Here is a 22,569-nt window from a genome sequence, read left to right as displayed (position 1 = left end):
AATTTAGATGGTATTCTTGTAATTTTAAAATCTAAAAAGGATTTGTATAATTTAAATTTATTTTTGACTTTAGTCTTCAAATATGTCCTCTCTCTCTCTCTCTCTCTCTCTCAAATCTCATTATTTTTAATGATTTCTCAGCTCTTTATTTTATTCTTTGTTTTTTATTTTTTATTTTTATTTTTTTCTGTTTCAACTAAGTTTGTGATTTTTTTTAATATAATCTTTTATCACTAATATTTTTACTTTTTTGTTAATGTTTTCAACATATACTCATTTTAGAAATTTTCAATTCTTTCATACACACACACACATAAATACATATATCATGGAGTTCTTTCTATTGAATCTCTCTCTCTCTCTCTCTCTCTCTCTCTCTCTCTCTCTCTCTCTCTCTCTCTCTCTCTCTCTCTCTCTCTCTCGCTTAAGAAAAACTAGCATTCAGATCTGATTTTTGTTGGAGGAGGAGGAGGCTCCCTCTACTTCCTTCTTTTCTTAGTTTATTTTTCTTCCTTCAAGGTTGAAACGTCAGATTTACAGTTTTTCAGCAACTTTCGAGAGATACGCACAACACAAGAAGACCTCCAGACTGCAAATCATTGGAAGGATAGTGGCAGTTTTGCAAAAATCACCGATCGTTGCCCTCACAAACCACTTATTCCAACAAATTTTCCAACCACACGAGCTGTAGGAATTGCCACTATCAGATCTAATTTTTATGATTGAAAAGAGAAAATCTTGTGGCCTTCACTATCGTCATAGATTCTAAAATCTACTAGAGTTGGTCCAAATTGTAATCGGTCTTTTTTCGTTCTTGTTTTATGTTGTTTTCTTTATTGTATAGTTAAAATAAAAAATGGATTTTGTCTCTTGGATGTTTTGTCCATAGAGGTTGAGTCATTCCTTTCTATAAAGGGTGAGGTTGAGTTTTTGTTTAGGCAGAGTACTGTCTCTTGGATGTTTGTCCATAAAGTATCAGCAGTAGTGTATTGGTGGAACTCCAAATAGTTGATATGAGGATATCCCTGAATGTATCCGGTCATGGATATAAGTTTCTTTTGATAAATGAATGATAATATTTCCCTTAAAAAAATACATATATGATACACACTTACGTGTATATATATATTTTAATAAATGATTAGTTTATATATATATATATATATATATATACAACTAATCTTGAAATGGTACATCAAAAAATATTGATACTAAAATATTTCTTTCTAATATTTAAATCAAAATGATCATTTGAAATTTAAAATATTGAATCTAGCCAAGCCTCGAGCAGTACCTCTTTCAAAGATCTTTGGCAACTTAAAGTGTAGCCTAGGGTTCTTATGGAGAGCAGGCATTGAGGCTCTTCCCACTCAATCAAACCTTTTCAAGAAGAGAGTTGTGGATCAATCTCTCTGTCTTATTTGCTACAAGGAGGAAGAAGACTCAGCTCGTGTTATATGGACATGTGAGTCTGCAATGGATGTGTGGAGTCAGTGCTCTAAAAGGCTACAGAAATGCTATCCCCCACATATGCCTATGCTGCAGTTGTTTGAAGTCTTACTTAGGTCCATGGATAGCCAGATAATTCAAGAGTTTGCTGTAGTGGCTAGGAAAAAATGGTGGAGAAGGAACAACTCCATTTTCAAGGGAGAGTTTGCCCATCCTAATGCTCTTATTAAGGAGGAAAGGGGCACTCTCAATCTGTTGAGTGAGGATGACACTAGTAGGTTTATCCGAGCAAGTAAGCTAGTTTGTGTTTCTCCAGAGGTTTGGCAGGCACCTCCCTTGAGCTGGCTCAAGATGAATTGGGATAGTGCAGTGGATAAGGCTCAAAGTTTTATTGGAGTGAGAGTGACAATAAGAATAGTGCTGGTTGGTTCATTGCTACCTTGAGGATAAAGAAACACCTTGAGGAAAAATGACAATTATATGGTTTACTTATTAGCCAAGGATTTTATTATAATTTTGGAGGATATTCTTTCTTGTATCTCTTCTTTGGTTTAATAGATCTCTTCTTTGGGTTAATAGAATTGAAATGAGTCAATCTTTTCAAAATAAAATAAAATAAAATAAAAAAGACCGTACAAGTTACTTTGTATATACCGATCCGGCCCATGATTACATATAGCCCGCATACAAAAGAACGCCATTTCTGCGGTGCGTTGCGGCCGAACCCTTAATTCCAAATCGGTGCCTGCTGAACCCATAACGAGTTTGTCCTCGGGCGCCAAAAGAAACAAAAGCAAATTTGGTTTCAAATCCGTCTCGCTTGCTCGCTGGCTTTGAAGAAGAAGAGCTCAAGCATTCATGCATGGCGGCCTCATCGCCAGCCATAACCCATAACACTCCCGCTACCACCGCGGCTAACAGCTCGGCTCACCGTACGGACACGCCGCCTAAGACCCTGCGCGGGCTCAACAAGCCTAAATGTCAGATATGTGGCAATGTTGCTCGCTCCAGGTATTCTCTGACTTTTATTTGTAATGCATAGGTTTCGAAACCCTACAATTCTGTCATCAGCCTGTGCTTGTGTTGGTGTATTGTTTACTTTTGGGGTTTCGGGTAGGTTTTGATTATCTTATGGATACAGTTTTTTCCTCTTTTGAAGCTTTAATTATTTCTTTTTTATTTGGAAAGCACGAAAATTAAGTGAAAAAGCGCGAAGAGTCGTGGGTTTGGGTATTGACTTGTGGTGTGCAGTAAAGCACAAAGAAGGTCTATAGAAAATGTGTATTGAGAGGGAGGCCTTTCTTAGGCATATGAATTGGAGATTTGGTGTGGGGGTGGGGTTTTCCCATCCGTCCCTGCCCCACTAGGCGGGGTGCGGAGCGAATACCCACCCCGCCCCACCTCATTTTTCTTTTAAAAAACTACTACTTTTTTTTATATTTAAAAATTATTTCTAAATCTAAAAGTGATCAAAAATATATTTTTAGATCCAAATTATAAATTTAAATTTTGTAAATATGACTATAATTTAAAAATTATGTAGTTTTTAAATTTGCTAGTGCATATTTTATGTAAGTTGTAGTGTAATAGTTTTAAACTACATAGTTTTTAAATTTGTTAATGCATACTTTGTAAACAAGTCTAACAAATTGTAATATATATTTATATATACATAATTTGTAAAATATAAAAATATATTTATATTTATATATATAAACATATATTTATGCTTTTGAATATATAAAAATATTTATGTTTTTATATAATATATATATGTAGGGGGCGGGGCGGGGGAAATGCGGTGCCCATGCGGGGGCGGGGTAGCGGGGCCCCGCTGCCCACCTCTATGGATTAGGCTCTATAACACTGTTAGAAGACGGGACATTGGTAAAGTGCGCTGCTTTTGCCTCGACCCTCTGGAACTCTTTAAGAGACAGAACATGTCATATGGGCTAGTGATAGTGTGAACAGCAACACTCACCCTTTAAATCCGTCTTTTTATGGTGGATATATTTTGGAAGATTTTACATACCCGAGTTATCAAATGGTGCTCCTAGGTCCTTTTTTGGGAATGGAAGTTTTACAGAAGTTTTTTTTTTTTTTTTTTTTCATATATATATATTTTTATTAAAATATTTCTGTTATATTTTATACATTGAAATAACCCCTAGGGTTTGGCTCCAGTGGTAAAGGACTTGGACTTGGTGGTATGCTCTCTCCAGGTCTAAGGTTTGAATCCTCTTTGGTGCAAACAATTTCTAGGGGCTATTGGACTAGGGGATTTTTCCCTTGAATTACACGAAGTGCACTTGCGGGAAACTCCTTGTTGAGGGCCTGTGATCCTCCGGGATTAATAGTAGGGATGTTGTTCTCAGACACTCGGTGCCAATTAAAAAAAATACTTTATACATTGAAGTTATACCCTTTCCTAAGCAAAACTGACAATGCAGGTGTCCATTCAAGTCATGCAAGAGTTGCTGTTCGAGAGATCAAAACCCTTGTCCCATTCATGGTATGCTAACTTAACGCATACATGTAATGTTGAAGATTGATATATTTTGTCCCGAGGTCATTGCTTGATGGCTGCATTGTTGAATTATATCTATTTTCACCGTAATATAATAGGAAATCACATCCAACATGCTCACCATTGATGGTATTTTAGATATGTTGTGTTTACAGTATCCGGGGTGGGTTCCTCGTCGTAAATATATATATATATATATATAATAAGAAACCAGTACTCAACATGCTCACCATTGATGTCATTTAGGTGCCCATTCTGAACCTATTTAAAAAAAAAAAAGATCTCTGACTGTGTTAGAGCCCAGGCATGGCTTCCAAAGGGGTGCCCTGTCCTAAGGGAATTGTGCAATCCTTGGTTTTACATAAATCAGTCATCTTGTTGTTGTACATAGGTTAGCATAGAAAGAAACTTTGTCCGTGTGCATATAGTATTATTTTCTTACATTTTGGAGTTATCTCCCCCTATATGATTCACAGTTTCATTTCATCGAATAACAAATGTCAATTTATTTGTTAAAAGGCTTTTGCCTATATATGTTCATTTCTATAATGAGAGATTTTTCAAACTACTAGGAAGATACCTAAACATTCAAATATTACATCTTGTATACGTGTTGTAGAAGATACATGTTGGCTGACCAAGAACATAGTGGTTTTTGCCACTACAGTAGGCTGTTAGAAGAAGTCGAACATGCTTGGTGATCTTTACTTTGACTTTTGGAATCTTCACCTTAAGCATTGTGATTCATTAAGTAGTTGAGGACCACATGAGATGATAGTGACAATAGTAAGTTTGAATGTAAAATTGTTGGTTAAGCTCATTGATTTAAGGTTTTGGTTTAGAGAAGTGCTAAAGACGCAGAGATTACACAAAAGTAGACCCACAAAGTGATGTGGCTTGATGTGGTATGTTTGATTGTAAAGTTACTTTTATCCTATGGCTACTTTAAGTGGTATCTCCACGTGTTGTATCAAATGGCATGAAAGCCAATGTTTTAAGGGCACAAGTGTTTGATGCAGTTGTGTTATCAATGGCTTTCACAGAATAGTGATGCTAACTACTCCCTGTTAACTCCATCAATGGTTGGATAAACGCTTGAATGGTGGTGAGTGGAGGTGTTTATGCATGTGTGCTGGTGGTTTCCAAAGTAGCACGAAGTAACTCCTATGGTATTTTTTATGACATGGAACCTCACTAAGCTAGGGTCCTTCAAATCCACCCTTGGTAGTAAACCTCGCAATACACGTTTTTTTTGGATAAGTTTCCTCACATACACAACCCCACCTACCAGAATTGTGTATTAGGTGATTCAGAGGAACCCTTAGTGTGGAGTCAAACCTAGGATGTCGGAGTCACTCAACCAAACCTGCCGTTTGACTACTAGGCTGCACCTTGATTGGTAAGGTACTATGGTAAGTCCGTATATGATTGAGCAGAAAGCTTACAAAGAGTAGTATTTTAGAGTGTGGGCCATGTCATCCAAACCAATAAACAAGAATAGTCGAAAATGGATTCCCTTTTTGTCTTTTGGTACAAATAGCAGATGAAAGAGCCCTTTCGCACTTTTTTCCTGCTATGAAAAAGTAGGAATGAATTCTTCTATTTGAGGAAAATCTAGGTATGTCCCATTGTCTTAGTGGCTTTAAAGAATTGATTATTTTTATTTTGGTATGCTCATGAAGTTTCCATATGTATCTTTGGGTCTTGCCTTTCTCATCATTTATCTTGTAGTTGTAAAGACACTGGTTAGTGAGACTAGAAATAAAAAGCTTTCTACAGTCTGCGAAATGAATAAACATCGAAGTTTTCATTTTGGCGAAGAATACCTGAAGCAAGTACGACAAATTAGTTAGTATAAATTCGGCAATTCAATAATGTCAAGTCTGCAAAATGAATAAATATTGAAGTTTTCATTTTGGTGAAGAATACCTCAAGCAAGTATGACAAATTATTGAATATAAGTTTGGCGATGCAATAATGTCAAGTCTTTTCTGATTTTTGCAATATCCTGAAGAGGTTATTGAGTAGTTTGGCTTTCCTAATGCAAACAATTTTTCCTAAAACCTAGTGGAGTTAGGTATATATCAGATGCTTCATAGAGGTTAGAGTTTTCTATTTATATTTATTTTTTATTTGATTCTTTTCCTTAGACTTTATAGTTTTCAGATTGTTATATGAATATAGTATGAATCTATATCATTAGCAAGCAAGATCAGAATTTGTGAGAGAAAATCAAGAGAGCAAATAACAGTAGTAAAATATATCAGAAAATTGTAGTTTTTTTATTCTTCCATATTCTGATCAGGCATTTTTGGGGAACAACAAATGGGTTTTATCATTTCAATGTTTCAATTCTTTTATCCAAATGAAGTGTATGTACTGTAAAGGAGTATTCAAAGGCATTTCTACTCCTGCTTTGAGGCTGAAAAGGAGATTTATGGCTTTTTTTTAGGTTTGCCCTTTTTTTTTTTTGTGAGCATGACCTTATTCCTCTTTTCCTTTTTTTTATTTTTATTTTTATTTTTATTTTTTATAAATGCAGTTTTGAAAGCACATGCAACTGTCCCAGACAAGACACCGGGTTCTAGCACTCCTATGTTTGACCAGCAGGCAACTGAGGCATCTCCCTCAGGGTAAGTAATGAGCATCAATAAACCAAATTTGCATCTGATTCCATCGCAAATCATTTCACCTATGTTTCTAGTGTTTGGGACAACAGCAACCTGGAAAATAATCTTTCTTAAAGAATTGCATTGCATTTTTTCATGTAGTGCATTTTTTTCATGTAGGACAACAGCAACCTGGAAAATAATCTTTCTTAAAGAAAATTGCATTGCATTTTTTCTGAGTGTCTTTGTATTATCACCAAATTATAAATATTTTCCACACGAAATTAATCACATTATTGCAAAGAAATAGCCTACTTGTTTCCCAGGCAAAGATGGGAAACATGCTCAATATCATTTGCTTGAATGGTTGACCAAGCTACTTGTTTGTATAAACCGCCTCTTTAATGATTTCTGTATGGGATGTGATTAGCTTAAGAACTCTGTTTGCTCTCTTTTCTGTTTTAATTAGTCAATTAAATTGGCATTTCCATATGCGAAGTTCGTTTTTGCTTTTATTTTAATGCTTTCTTTTCTGAGGCTCCCATATATATTTAGTAATTTCTTTTCAGCTACATCTTTGACATGCTTCTTGTTACAAATCACTTCAGTTGAATAGTCAGTCTTTCAAGTTTTTGGCTCTGAACATTTGGTTTTGTTTTTGGGCTTTATTTCAGGTCTTCACTTAGAGTTGCATCACTTCGGCAACTTTCCAACAATTTTGCCCAGTTTAATAATGTGCAAATTCCACTACGATCAAGAAAGCCATTGACTAGAAAGGTGCAAGGAATGCATCAATATATTTTTGTAAATGTTTGAGATATTGTTGCTCTAAATTTACTTGTCCTGATATTGGAAATGATCTCAGGATGCTGCAGCGATTAATGAATGGAGATTTTCCAAGTTAAAGGAATACAAGGACAGAAACATCGAAGTGGAGGATGAAGCTTTTGACCGATACATGCAGAATATTAGTTTACTTGAAGAAGTATTTTTGGTGAAATCTATTGTTGAAGGGTCCATTGAGGACGAGTCCTCAGTTTCAAATCCCAACGCTACTGCCTTGGAGGCCAACACTGAGATGTTGGTCTCAGGACTGAAGTTGCGGCTAAGATCAAACTCAAAAAGAGCTGATAACTTCAAACAGAGGATACAACAAATTGTTGATCAGGGATTAAAGAAGCTTCAGAAGCCTGATTTGAATGATGGCATTAATGAACCAAGTGACCAAGATGAACCTAAGGAAGGACCTAAAAAGGCCAAAATTGGGAAGACAGAGAAGGCTTCGGCCATGAGTGATCTGATTGATAAGTTGAACAAAGCTCGGAATGGGGAGGATCTTAAGTCTTGCTTGGAGATGAAATTACAGCTCTTTAATCAGGACACAATCTCTAGTAAAAAAGAAATCAAAGATGCAGCCCCGAAGGACCAGATTCCTAAACTTGATTCAGAACCCATAAAGGAGTTGCCTTATTCTTTGAAAAAATTGATTAGCACCACAGAAATTGATGAAGAAACTCTCAACAGGATTGATGCACATTTCTCTTCCCTTGAGCAGATACATCTTCTATGATTTTTGGATGGAATTTTCAATTGGGGATATACCTAAAGTTAGCTTGTCTATAGGATTAAATGTCTTAAGGTGATTATGAAATACTGTACTCTGTTGTAACATTAGTGATTTTTGTTTCCAAAAACTCCTCAATTGTCCATTGATGCAAATTTCTTTTAATGTTCAAACTTCAAATGCCAATTTCTTTTGATTTGCATTGTTGCTCAAGGATAACACGCACAAATCGAGAAATGAGTTCTGATTTGCATTTTAGTTCCACATCTATAGCGGATGCTTATTCATTGTGGAGCCATCAACTGCTCATGATATTGATTTATGGCTAGAGGATCAAATGGCTAGAACCTCAACCTCACCTTTGAAAGTAGGTCAGGTACCACCATTGGACCTAACGGTTTTCTTTGGGTTGGGCCAATTTAACTCGTTGTGAATATCTTGCAACTTAGCAATTGCTTACTGCAGAGTTGTCAAGAGGCCCAATCAGAGAGATGAATTAAATTTATATAATTTGAAAATCCATTGGAGCAGGATGTGGATACAGACTGCAGAGTTAGGGCTTGGGTTTGAATGTGAAAGCAAATCCTAGATCTACAGTACTCTAGTCTAAACAGTTTATTATCCTAACATGACAACCGATTGTGCAGGCTGGATACTACTGATATTTTCTGACCAGATTCCATCTCTCTCTCTCTCTCTCTCTCTCTCTCTCTCTCTCTCTCTCTCTCTCTCTCTCTCTCTCATTTCCTATTTTTGTGCTGAGATTTCCATTAGGCCCTCTCATTTTTGACTTTTTCCAAATTTGACTTTGAAGGCTACACATTAGGGCCGGGTAAACCATCTTCTATCTTTAGGAAAAAGAAAACTAAAAAATATAAAAAAAAAAGAAAAAGAAAAAAAAGAAAAAGAAAAACTATTGGCAGCCTAGCTATTTGGTTAAGAAAGTGGGTCAGTAGCTGAAAGAGACTTCAAAACAGGTCATACATACAGAATATAGCCAAGCATACATACAAATAATACTCATATATGTCGAATTGTCAACCTTGCAAGAAACCTCAATTTGGAATATGTAGTTTTCAAGTGATATCATGTCCCTCCTGATCATCTATCTATCGGAAAGCTTAGCTAGCTAGCTCCTCCATTAAACTTTGCTTTTTAAATTGGTCATAATGTACGGTTTGTTTGTTTGGATGCCGATGGCAATGGAAATGGCACTCGACGATTCTCTTTTTTCATAGAGTCAGAAATCCACCTCTTAATTGGAATAAAGCAATAGAAAAGAAAAGGATCACCATCTATAATGCATGGGTAAGATTCTGATATGATGTTATACCATTTTCTTTCATGTTCTTAATACTGTACGTCCCTAGCCTCTACATATCATGTACTGGTTCTTTCAATTGGGAAAAGGAAAAAGACAAAAAAAAAAAAAAAGTAATTCTCATCTCAAGGGACATCCAAAGATTTCTTGATCCATTATTTGTCTTTGAATCGAAGTCATAATATAGATTATAGTTCAGATGGATTAATGCCGGTGCCTAAAAAAATAAAAAATAAAAAGGAATCCTAAATGGGTTCTAACCTAAAAGCATATACCCATTATGACAAAGAAATCCCATCCGAGTTTCTTCGCCAACTCCATTTTTTTTTTTTTTTTCCAAACAAAATTTTGAACCATCAAGCTGCTTTGTGGGTTTCTTAATGGGATGTGCTTTTCCTTGCTTTATTCTCCTACATTCCTCTCCACGCACAACAACTTTCTTGGTGGATATATATCAATCTTTCTACACACCATTTTCCCTTGAAACAAGGCCATCAATACTTTCGACTTCAGTGGCTCTACTCATCTCAACGTCAACTTTTTGCAGGGCCTTTTTCAAATTAATCAATCCCATTATCATGGCGAGTGCTCTCAACCTCTTAATCTTAATTAATCATGATTCTTTCTAATTAGTTTTTATTCTCCCACCAAAATCAGAGAACAAATATATAAATATTACTCAAAATCATAATGCAAGGGGCACAAACGACATTGAAGATAATTAAGAAGGACAATATTCTAATTTTTTCCTTGATTCATGCTAAATTTTCCCCACAATTAATACTCTAAATAATTTTCAACGCGGTATCAGTACTACTCCTAATTGGCATATAATATTCCCTTCTACAAGCAAAATCAATTCCAAATTCTATTTACTCTCCAGGGACCTCCAATATTGATCATTCTCACATGCCATGATCCGATCCATTTGGAACCTTTCTTCATTTGTTTAACTTAGCCCACGATCACGAACTACAATTATGTTGGCAACAAGGATTAAAGAAAAGCTAAGAATATCACATGGCAATGGTGTTGCCAAAGCCACATTAGTTAAAAAAAGCAAGAAAGATGCAATATATGCCCCTAATGGCTATCAAGAAAGCTCACATAGATTGACAAGGGAAGCATCATTTTATCCGATGTTTCGTTTTACATACAAACATATAAATATTCCTCTTTTTAAAAAAGTTTTCCCCCATGTGTATGTGCGGCCAAGAATCATGGCTTCTCTATAATTGTGTGTTGGTACTATTAGAGAGAGCTGCGATTTCTGCCATTCGGATGCCACTAGTTTATGGCCTATACTGTGCTCGAAAAAAGAAAGAAAGAAAGAAGATTTCAGTAAGGTCATGTTTGCCTGTCAAGTCCCACGTACAGGCCAGGGCCATGTGGTTTTTTGCACACTATTCTAGAATCTCATAAACATTATCTCTCTCTCTCTCTCTCTCTCTCTCTCTCTCTGAGTCATGCATGCGGAACCAGCAGGCTGAAAAGCTTCTCTACATGGGTAGCTTTTGATGCTATTCATGAGCATACTTCGAGGTACTGGTCTCTAGTGCCAATTATGAATCGATCCATTGTAATATGGTAAGGGTTATAATAATTAGTTGGAGCGTTAAAATAATAATAAGTAGCTAATTCATTAGGGTATTTACTATTAATTTGGCATAAAAAAAGGTGGGGGGAATCGTGCCCATTAGTGTTCGAGTTGCCCCTAAATTTGGGCAGTCTTGAGTAAAGTGGGACACACTTCTTTTGGGATGTATAGATATTACCTCCAAGAGAACTGATTCTAATGATTAAGGTCATTACTTGCATATATATATATATATATATATTACAAAACAATGTATATATATGGGTGATCAATATTAGGGGTTATCTAGGCAAGCTCGATCGAGGAGATGAATAAAAGTACTACTGAAAGAAAGATTGGTATCTTTCATGGTCCCTACTGGCCGGAGACTTTAATCCCTCAATAGCTGCGATTGTGTCTCTCCTCAAAACCCATTAAGCCAAAAGATAATGCTCCTATTAGCTAGCGAATAGATTGGTGTGTGTGTGTGTGATGGCTTATCCCAGCTTATAAGTTAGGTTCAAGAAATTATGCATATCTGATTAATAATGCTTTGGCAACACGGCACTACATGAGATCATGATCATAGGGAGGGCTAGCTGTGGAATCAGGTCAAAAGAAAAGCAAGCAGCATGGTGGAAATTAATCCATCATGCATAATTATATTGTTCCATGCATAAAGTATTCCAACAGACAAATCCAAAAAAGAAATGCCAACTTCCAACTTAATTCTCTCAAAATGTTAGTTACATTTTTAACTTTTATTTATATAATATCATAGCTTAGCTAGCTAGCTAGGTGCATGCAGGTTCAATTCCACCAGATCGATCATTACTGCGCGCATATATGCTATGATAATATACATATATATAACGTCGTCATGAAACATGGACGTTGCAGGTTAATTCCAATTTTTGTTGCTTATACATCCAATATCCTCCTAACTTTTCCCTCAAAAAGATTATCGGTTCATGTTGAATGTTTTCTTTTCTTAAATGAAAAAAAAAAAAAAAAAAAAAAAAAAGTGGGATAGTTAGTAGATAGAGATTTGAGATCAACTTTATCAAAATTGCTTTGAATTCTCCATAAGCAAGCTGCAAGTAGGCCCTTCCAGGGTTATCATGTAAGACAAAATATAATAGATCATTTCGCAACTCCTCTTGCTTCATTTTCTTAAATAGTGATCGATCGATGTATCCTGTCTTACCTAAATATATATATACATCCTTGGCCGCCGCTACAAGATCACCACTTTTGTTTTGCTTTTTTTTTTGGTTTTTTGGTTTTTCTGGTGTCGTGTTTTGCTCATCTCTTACCTAAGATAAAGACACCCCCCATTTATAATTAATCTTCCCAGAATTCATCCTAAATATATATATATATATATATATATAGTACTTTCTATTTTGATGTCTTGCAATCAAATGCAACTCAACTTGAGATCAAAGGTCCTTCAGAGAAAAGATCAAGAAGAAGTACTACTACTGATATGAAAGAGTTGACCGCTTCAAATAAATATCTGAAGTGGTTGGTGTGTGCATATTAATGTCGCACAAAAGAAAAACAAAAAAGTGTTTGGCCAACGTATAAAGACTGTCGGGAAAGTTTGAGATAATTGAGAATAGGCAGGCCGGGGGGTAGATCGAGATCAGAGCATCCTCTTTAGACCAGAATTAATATTGCAGCAAGTCATGAACATGATCATCAGTACTACTTTCGGCATGTTTAAAACACAAAAAATTAGGTTAAAATTAACTTAATTGGGTACTGTCTTGTTCCCTATTATAAACTACTCATTGACATGCATATATATATATATATATATATAGCCAGGTGCATGCACATGCATGCATCAAATTCCATGACATTTACAAATTCCTTTTTCTTACTAACTTTAATTATGTAATTAGATCATGATTCACTTTAATTTCACTAATTAACTTCTTATTTTTTTAAATATATCTTTATTTGGCCTGCAGTGATCATTATGATTTAACAGTAATATATATATATATATAATGGCATATAGTGTTTAATGTTTCTATATTTTTGTACTGCCTTTGATTTCATCGTTGATGGAATAATTCTTTTTTTTTTTTTTTTAAATTTTAACAAGAGCATATTATTAGATTTATTAATTATATAAGCCAAAATAGCAGGCGCGCCACTAGAATTAATTAGATACGTACCGTAAACAAGGATTTGATTATGACATAGTAGACTACTCCTGCATGATGCGCGCTGTGATATTTGGAGGGGCCTAGCTAGCTAGCTAGGGGTTTCATTTTCACATTGCTTGATGGACAATATGTTAATTAGTTACATATATATTAATTATTGGTTGGAAAAATATAATAGCCAGATAAAACCAAAAATGGGCAACGTCGACAATTGCAATATTGCTGTCTAAGGCAACATCATCTGTATTTTCTAGATCAAACGAAAGTGCTTGCTACTCTTGTCTGCATGTTACATGTCTCTTCTGTTTTTTGTTTTTTTTTTTGTTTAATTAATTAATTACGACTTATATGCCAATGGAAATATCCTGCATGTTAATCAACAGTGAGAGGTGCTGCTTATCGATCGAGAGTAGTACGTACTAGGGATAAGAACAAATTAGAAATGAATAATGCCTTGAATCAGGTATAATACTGTCAATTCAATGTACAAACTTCGGAATTTACTAGAATTATTAGTTTTCTATCATCTATGAAATAGAATTTACTAGGTTTATATTCGATATTGTACAATGATTTCCAATGGTATAAACAAAGCTGGCTGTGTTAAAATTTTATAAATTAATTAATTACTTCTACACCACCATTGGAAGATGAGGAGAAGATCAATATATAGGCGCCTCAAGCTAATTCATAAATGGCTGTATTATGATTATATATATCCACAATTTGAGGACTAGTGTTCATCGATCCACGTCCCATGTCTAATGCATCCCATTATTTTGAATAGAAAATTATTGTTATGAAGGGGGTTGGGAGGCACCAAAAAAAGTTATTATAATTCTCACCAGTTATCTCTTCAATTAAATTAAGCAAATAAAGCATCTCATAATTTTGGTGTGGTTGACATAATCTAGGCACAAACAAGAAGCAAGCCAACATAATGTAGCCAATAACAAACAATTTAATAACATCAAGCTGCCTAGCTAGCAAGCTATCATCTTCATAACTAAAAGAACCCACCCTCATGATATATAGCTTGGGTTGTTGAAATGATAGAAGGTGGAAGGAAACAAGGTCTAATCCACCATGATGAGAGAGAGAGAGAGAGAGAGAGAGAGAGAGAGAGAGAGAGAGAGAGAGGAAAATGATAATTAATAATCTTAAAGAGAGAAAGAGAGATTAGGATCTGGACCTAAAATATAGAAAAACAACAAAATTGCAAAGAGCAAACAAGTGGGCGGGAGAATAGATTAATAATGGATACATTATATGTACTAGATTCGTACTGGTGGTGCTTCGTATTTCATGTGTGTCCTCATTAAGACATATGTAGAGCACATGATATGGTTGAATTCAATTCCTACCCATTTTATAATTGCTGACAAAGCACTTAGAATGGGAAAGACTTGGGGCCCCTCATGGTAAAGATGACAACGTATACCCCATTGCTGAAGTAATGGGTCTGTCAGTAGTTTACTTGCCCGGAAGAGAGAGAGAAGGGGAGAGAGAGTCTGTCAATGGATCGGGTACAAGAGTACCTTCATTGGTCCTAATAGTTTAGCCCAAATATAATGGCAGTGGGCCCATTGGTGTTTTGTCAAATGTCAGTTTCCGTTTTGGGTACTGCAGTCTGTCTTTAGACGGTGAAAAACAAAAGAATACATAGTAAAGTGCTAAAGCTAGCCAACTACCTTGCTTTTCACTCTCTCTCTCTCTCTCTCTCTCACACACAACTAATGAATAGCTTGCTTTCTAATTGAATCTTGTAGATGTTTAATTCTCCCAAGAACTTAAAATCAAAATTTGCCACCACCAACAAAAGTTTTGTTGGCCGGCCTCTTTTTTCATGAGCAAGTTTTCCAATAATATTGTAGATTAATCAAAAGCTATCTAGATGGGGCCTGGGGGCTAGATATATCATGATCAGATCAGGATACCCTAGTCCTTGCAGTCTTTCAAACTTGATATTTATATCAAAGAGTAGCAAATCCACCCACGTTTTATGGCACAGATCAGAGAGAGAGAGAGAGAGAGAGAGAGATCAGAGTTTCAAAGGATATTGCATCGTGCATGTGATGGCGCGCAGGTTGGGCAAAACTGGTGTGAAAAACCTAGAAGAAAGTTTGGCAACATGCGTGAGAACAACTTGGTTTAATTAATTAAAACCCCATCATCAAGAAGATTAAGATTGGAACCCAGAAAAAAAAAAAAAAAAAACTATATATTCCAAGAAAGCAAGGTCGTCGACGTCATCATCATGATCTCCATCTAATTTCAACATTATCTTTAATTTCTTCGATCGTTTCTTCTCATTTTCTTTATCCTTTTTACCGAGCTGGTAGGTGAACCAAGTTAATTAGTTAGAGACAGCAGAGATCGAGGTGATTTGAAATGGGGATATGTGCCAAATAAGTGAGAACATGATCATCGATGAATGATATATAGCATCAAACAGAGGGGTCAAGATCAGAGCAAGCAACGTGGAGGCAAAGGAAAGAAAACACCGCCACCATACATTTTAATAGGGGTTGGCTGGGGGGGGTGTGGACTCTAATATCTTGGCGATTCTAATTTCTACTGCTCTCTGGGGGAGACTTTCTTTGCCATCTCCATCTCCTGTTTCTTAATAATAGTAATGTTGGTTGAGGTTGTGGGTGGGTATATATATGGATGGATGGTCATGTGCATGCGAAGATGTGCAACAGTTGAGAATTGACCCAACTCACGCCTTCTCACATCATCTAGCTGTGGCCTGCATGTTGCCTGTATCTAATTCCAAGCCTAAAAAATTAATACAAAAAAAAAAAAAAAAAAAAAAAAAAAGAAGACAAAAAAGAAAAGAAAAGAAAAAGGTAAAGCAGAAACATCTCCCTCTAAAAGTTAAGTACAATATGATATATGCTCGCTACATTCAAAATCTCAATGAATGATCTATCAGCTTTCAGTTGAAGTTTCTCTTTAATTTCTTGGAATAATAAAATAAAATAAAAGTCGGAAGTTTCAAATCGTTTGCCATCACAGTACGTACTGATATGGCAGTCATGATCTTTGAGTGCAAGATAGATATAATTAGGTATAAAAGTATAATGTTTCCAGTAGCTGTTTATAAGTACGTACATGATTAATATTGTTACTGTAGATCCACTCCCGATCGACCGAACTCTATTTAATTAAAGGGTTTATAATTAATTCTTAATATATATATATATAGGTAGGCTCACGTACATATGCTTTCTGGTTACGATACTAATTGTCATAAACGTAGTTATATTTTATAAGGAAAGTGTTATAGCCACTCGCTTGTATAAATATAAAAATAAATTTATAAATTGATATGATTTTATATAATATGAAAGATTTATTCTATAATAAAAATAATTTTACAATTTAGAATACTATATCAGACCACGTCATTTTGTGAGATGTCTTTTAACTAAATCGTTTCTCTTTCTTCGAGTTCTATGCATGCTTAAGATTTAAAATGAGATTTTTTTTTTTCTTTTGATATGTGTGTGTATATATATTATCAACTATATATAGATGGGTGACTAAATACAAAAACACTTGAAGGTTAGAATTTCTAATACTGCCATAGTTATTCCCAGTACTAGTCCTTAGATATTGTGGAGGAATTTCCAATACTCATTCCTTAGAGGCATTTAGCATATGAGATTAGTCAAACTTGGATGATAATCATTGAAAATGACATATATATATATATATATATATATATGTATATATATATCAGGCAAGAACTCTCTATCTAATGCATTAGTTTGAAATTAACTTCTTAATTTTCTTATTATAAAACTTTATAATCGAAGTTGATTAGCTCGCTCCATCACTTTTTCTTGGCATGACAATCTTGAATGGAATTTAAAGGAAAATATAGTTTGATATATGACAAAAACAAATGTCCCACAAGGCATGGCTTCCATTAGTTTAGTGATTCAAGACATGGCCGGCCGGTGTACATGTTAATTATTTAAATCTCATCATTTCCGTGCCAAAAAATATGGGATTTTTTTTGTCCTTTCAGAAAATGACTTGAACCAAACATCACTTACCCCAATATATACGAAAATGACTTCCACAATTTGAACATAACCTCTTCAAATCAAGCCAAAACTCATGGGGAAAAGCCTGTAACTTTAATAGAGCACCTCAACAAGAATCAATTCAACGGAAACAAACAAGAGAAATGAAAGCTATATTTATGCGCGTTTGCTTATTCCAACAAAAAGAAGAGGGATCGATTGTTTTCAATATGTAAATAGTTTCTTGTTACGTTTTACAAACGCCAGCTTCGTAAAAGATGTGATTTAAAAAAAATTAAAAAAAAAAAAGAAAAAGATGCCAAGATTTTCCCGTAGCTAGGCCAGGTGCAGGAATTGAGTGATTATTATTGTTTGTTTGCAACCTTTGTTGGATTCTAACCAGAAAAGCTGAGGGAGGCCATATTTCTTGGTTCTTTGTTGTTGCATGTGTACCTGTGTGTCTGACGCGTGAACGTTATTAATGCGTCTCGTTTTCCTAGAGACACAGAAAAGTATTAGGGCAGAGAGGGAGAGAGAGGTACGGGATCAGTAAAGAGTTTTCCTTTCTATTCACATTTCACAAGTCCTATATATATATATATATATATACATGCATTCTGATCGATACTGGCAAAGCATATAAATATATATCGTTGTTACTGTTTTGAGCAAGATTGCTGATCGATCGATGTTCCATGGCATTACTCCTGCTCCTCGGAAGAGGCAACCAGGAATCCTATATCATCATGCTGCAGCACAGCACCACTTTTGTATGGTCATGCGCATGTCGACAACAAAGTCTTGATGATAAAAATACATATGGACCTAAAAATTATATTTATCTTAACCTAGTGGCCTCATATATGATTCTATTTGACCTAAACAAAACAATATATGCTGATCTTTTTCCCTTTATGCGCACCATGAGTAATGTTTATCGATAGATCGTTTAAAATAAGAACGATCGAGATTCATGATACTGATCCAGCGCCTCCAACGTCAGAACTGCGCGCAGGAGTACTACAAATTTCATCTTCTTGATCTTTAACTTTAACCTAATGTGATATTTCCCACGAAAACCCTAATTAATTTTAGCTTTAGATCAAGTTGTATAGCCAGAGAATGGTTTTATTTGATGCTAATTAAACTGTACTACTTATATGGACAACTACTTGCAAAAGCCATGCTGCATGCATATACAATCATCGAGTCTTGCTTTGCCAATAATGATATCGCCAGAAGAGAATTAAATCCATTAATTAATAAATATATTAATCAGAAAACGCAAGTCTGTAAGCTGCCATGAGCGCGCGAGCTGGTCCACTCTGGCAGGCCAGTTGTTTTTCAAAAGGTTAGGCCTGCTTGATTTCTAGGCATGAGCTTAGATGCAGTGAAATGTGGTGGAACGTCGACAAATCAGAAGAAGGGCGGCCTAAAATTAAAAGCCTAACGTCGACGTACGTTTAGCCATTAATTGACAGTTTTAAAAGGGATATTATATATTGCATTATTATTTCTTTTTCTTCGATCTATTGCTTATTCCTTTCGTTTTCAAACTCATGTATTTACCAGCTTTTAAGCTAGCTAGCTTATCGTGAAAAACCAATGACAATGAAAGAAAAAGAAAAACCCCGGAACACACGTACTACTTATTAGATCGAATCGACATGAGGTTTAAGTTGGTTTGTCTTAAAAGAGGTACTATTGTTTCATTTATAAAAGTTGTAATAAAAACAGATCATCGATATATCTTGAATTTTAAAACAAGACTTGTTGGATCGATGATGATCACTAATTTGATTGATTGATTGATCTAGCTATGTTTTCTTTGAATATTAGTCTAATTTATATGGCTACGGGTCCGACTTTCACATGGGAATTTAGGTAGCTTTTCTTTTTCGATTTATTTTTCCAATTAATCAAAAAAAAAAAGAAAAAAAAAAGAACTTCCTCTAAGAGGTGGTTTTGGATTAATATATATGTTTCACCCTGTTCCCATCCCATCTCATTTCATTTCGTATCATTTTATTTTCAAATATTACTCAAACATAATCATTATTCAATTTTTTATTCTAAACATTACCTAATCATTACAATTTTTCACAATATTTCAAACAAAATATAAAAAACAATTCAATTTTTTCAAATTTCAAAACAAAAATAATATTAAAAATAATATTTTAAAAATATTTTAACTCTTATAATAATTTTTTTATTCAACTTAATTTTCCCTCTCATTTTCCAAAATTCAATCAAATATCATAACTCAAACTATTTTAGTACATACTATTCATAGATTTCTTATCTCATCTTATATATTCTCCAAACATCTTCTAAATCTGATATCATGATGATGTGATAACATGATTTCTCAATTCCAAATTCGGTCCTCATTACACGTTTGAAAAGTTATGGTATGAAAAAGACAATGCCTGATCTCTCCCATCCCCCAACTCCCAATGAACTAATGGTAAAGAGATAAAGAGGGGGAAGCTAATTTGAAATAATTATATTCCACTGGCACCTTTGAAAGGAGAAGAGAAGCTAATTCTCTGGTTTGCATCCAAAGTCAATATAATGCCAATGAACAGTATACATATATAGTCATTCCAAAGAATGCCAACCCATATTGGCAGCTTCAATGCCTTGATTCCTCCCCATCAATCCCTTCCTTATATACCGCCTATCTGGTCCCCATGATGGAGAAACTTTCAGAGAGAGAGAATCTGTGTTATAATTAGTGGCATATTTTGCTTCTAAGTGTGGACAAAGGCTTGGGGGGGTGTCATGGCCGGTCGTGCCTCATGCTTGCTAGTGGTTAGAATGAAAAGGTTGCTATAACCCCATGAGCTCATATATATAATGATGGTTGGCTTTGCATCATAGTCGTGGGTATAGCTCATCATTTATCCAATTTCTATTAATATTATAGCTCCAAGTCGCTTTCTCTATACTTGTTGCTCATGAATATTATTGTGTATTATTGACCTTATATTATTCTCATGACATAATGTGGTTTGTTCACCTAAAAGTGGGGAAACAACTTAAATTTTATAACTTCTATCATTGCTATATTATATATATCTTTAATAAATTGTATTGAAACTATTCATTTATGTCTTAATTTTTATTTTATCTTTAATAGTTAATATGATAAGATTGCATTTCGTTTATTTGCAATTATATATACATATACCTATTCCTTACGATAATAGCTGTCCATATATGCCTTTAATTAATTACCTTTATTACCATTGCATTATTAATGCTTATTATTACTTCCACCTTATAATTACCACTTCATTATCTCATGATGCCTTTTGTACTTCATGACCGATCTCCTCAGCTACTATTTTACTTATTATTATTACTATTCAATAGAGATCGATCACATCTTGGTTAGAAAAAAAATTTTCATTTTACATATTGATTATTATTTACATCATCAATTATATAAAATAAAATAAAGAAAGATCAGGTGATTAATTTAATTAAGGAAACTCTAAAACCTAAATATATATAAATGTATATGAATTGTTATCATTGCAAAAATAATAAACATTAATTGATTGCAAAATTTCAAGCTAGGTCTGATGTCTAGTTTGGCCAACATGGCCAGAAAGATACAAAAAAGACAAAGACGTACGCTCTCTTTCAAACGCTAGCTAGCTGCTATGTGTACGATTTTCAAAGACATCCACATTGATTCATCAACATGTAAGGTGTCCCAAACCAGACACATGAACTAGTCACTTCTCGCGTCATTATTGCATGAGCTGCGACCCAGCATGCAACGAGTACGTCTCTTTAATTGTCCATCATGGTATGCACGCTAGCTAGCTACTTGCTTCCTTCATTTAACCGCACCCAATAATTTTGGGAATTTGCACCTGATTCATTTAACATGCACGACTACTTTGTCTATATTATTTTCCTAATTTTGGGCTGAGAGGCAAAAATTAAAAAGGACAGATTCAACCTATATTATATATATATATATATATATATATAATATGAAGGACCAATTCGATGGTTTCTGGAGACCGCTGTGTCCATTCGATGGTTTTTTATTTATTTATTTGACTCTTCCGGCCAAACATCTATTGATTTCATACTAATTTATCATCTGTACGTGACAGGAATTTTGAATAGTTTCCATAATTTTGAATATATTTAGGGTCATTTTGACTTAAATTTTACATAAATTTAAACCTAATCATGCGGCCAGCTAGTTGACATCATGCATCATATATACATGTCTATATATATAATATGATAATTTATTTATGATATGTCTCCATCTAATTGTCATCTGTAATTTTTACTATAAATACGTCACGTTGACGTTAATTCTAAGTCTTGCTTTAGAAAAAGTAAAGAATGTTTCTATGTCAAAAGTTTATAAGATGGCTAGCTAGCTAGCTAGGCCGGTGTTTCAAGTATTCTAAGTCTTTTACGCACTGAAATCAATAGTTCCTTACAATCCATAATTTTGATTTAAATTAATAATCCATAACTTAACATACTATATTATTAATGATTCATAATTTTATTGTATTTTTATATCATAAAAAATGATAAGTACTTATAATAACTCAATGCGTATGTTAAAAGAAAATATAATTTGAAGATCATGTAAAGCTCGGTACTTCCATATACTAAGGGTGGCACTGTAGCTACCGAGAATTTCTTTTGAAGATTCTTTCGATAACACAAATTGTTCTTTTTTTATTTAAAAAAAAATACTTAATCGTTAACTAAGAAAATATTAAACACATGCAGAATAATTAATGATTTGATTAGCCTCATAATTAATTATTTGAGATAGATAATAAATAATTTGGTGTAGGAATAATTTATAGCAAAAAATGATACTCCAATGAATTCCCATCTTTTATTTCAAAAAAATAATTTCCATCTTGCACAAAAGGACGAGATCAAAGACCATATGGATCATCATGTGACATCTCAAAGTAACTGTTACCACATGCACAGCATTCGCAAGTAATTGGGCACCCCACAAATGCAATTAATATTACTTTCTCATTCCACTTATTCATTAAAAAAAAAAAAAACTTGTATCCCTCAAAGTTGGTCCCGAGATAGGACCCTTACTTAGTAGTGTGTGTCAGATTGGCAGCAAAAAATCTCTCTCTCTCTCTCTCTCTCTCTCTCTATATATATATATATTGGAAGCTAGGTAATTTACATTTAAATGGCCATGGAAATTGGTGACCTGTTCTGAGAGTTATGCTTTGATGTGATCGATGTGCAGTACGTACGCAGAGTTAGTAGCATTTCCATTA

The 22,569-nt window shown here is 34.5% G+C and overlaps 1 protein-coding gene across 1 annotated transcript; it reads left to right on the top strand.

The window, feature by feature from the left end:
- Positions 1 to 2,137: 2,137 nt before the first annotated feature.
- On the top strand, positions 2,138 to 8,279 carry LOC122282880. Its single transcript, XM_043094940.1, has 5 exons — positions 2,138 to 2,460; positions 3,900 to 3,961; positions 6,519 to 6,609; positions 7,260 to 7,362; positions 7,451 to 8,279. The coding sequence occupies exons 1-5, from the start codon at positions 2,312 to 2,314 to the stop codon at positions 8,153 to 8,155; spliced, it is 1,110 nt and encodes a 369-aa protein (XP_042950874.1). The 5' UTR covers positions 2,138 to 2,311; the 3' UTR covers positions 8,156 to 8,279.
- Positions 8,280 to 22,569: the final 14,290 nt, after the last annotated feature.

This window comes from Carya illinoinensis, chromosome 11 (genome assembly GCF_018687715.1).
Source record: "Carya illinoinensis cultivar Pawnee chromosome 11, C.illinoinensisPawnee_v1, whole genome shotgun sequence".
Classification (NCBI taxonomy): domain Eukaryota; kingdom Viridiplantae; phylum Streptophyta; class Magnoliopsida; order Fagales; family Juglandaceae; genus Carya; species Carya illinoinensis.
This window is presented reverse-complemented; position numbering and strand designations above follow the sequence as displayed.

What these genes read in the sequence shown, in the direction of transcription:
- LOC122282880 (XM_043094940.1), top strand. Translation starts at nt 2,312, where the DNA reads ATGGCGGCCTCATCGCCAGCCATAACCCATAACACTCCCGCTACCACC. An exon ending in GGCAATGTTGCTCGCTCCAG is followed by an intron (nt 2,461 to 3,899) that starts GTATTCTCTGAC and finishes CTGACAATGCAG; the next exon opens with GTGTCCATTCAAGTCATGCA. An exon ending in AAACCCTTGTCCCATTCATG is followed by an intron (nt 3,962 to 6,518) that starts GTATGCTAACTT and finishes TTATAAATGCAG; the next exon opens with TTTTGAAAGCACATGCAACT.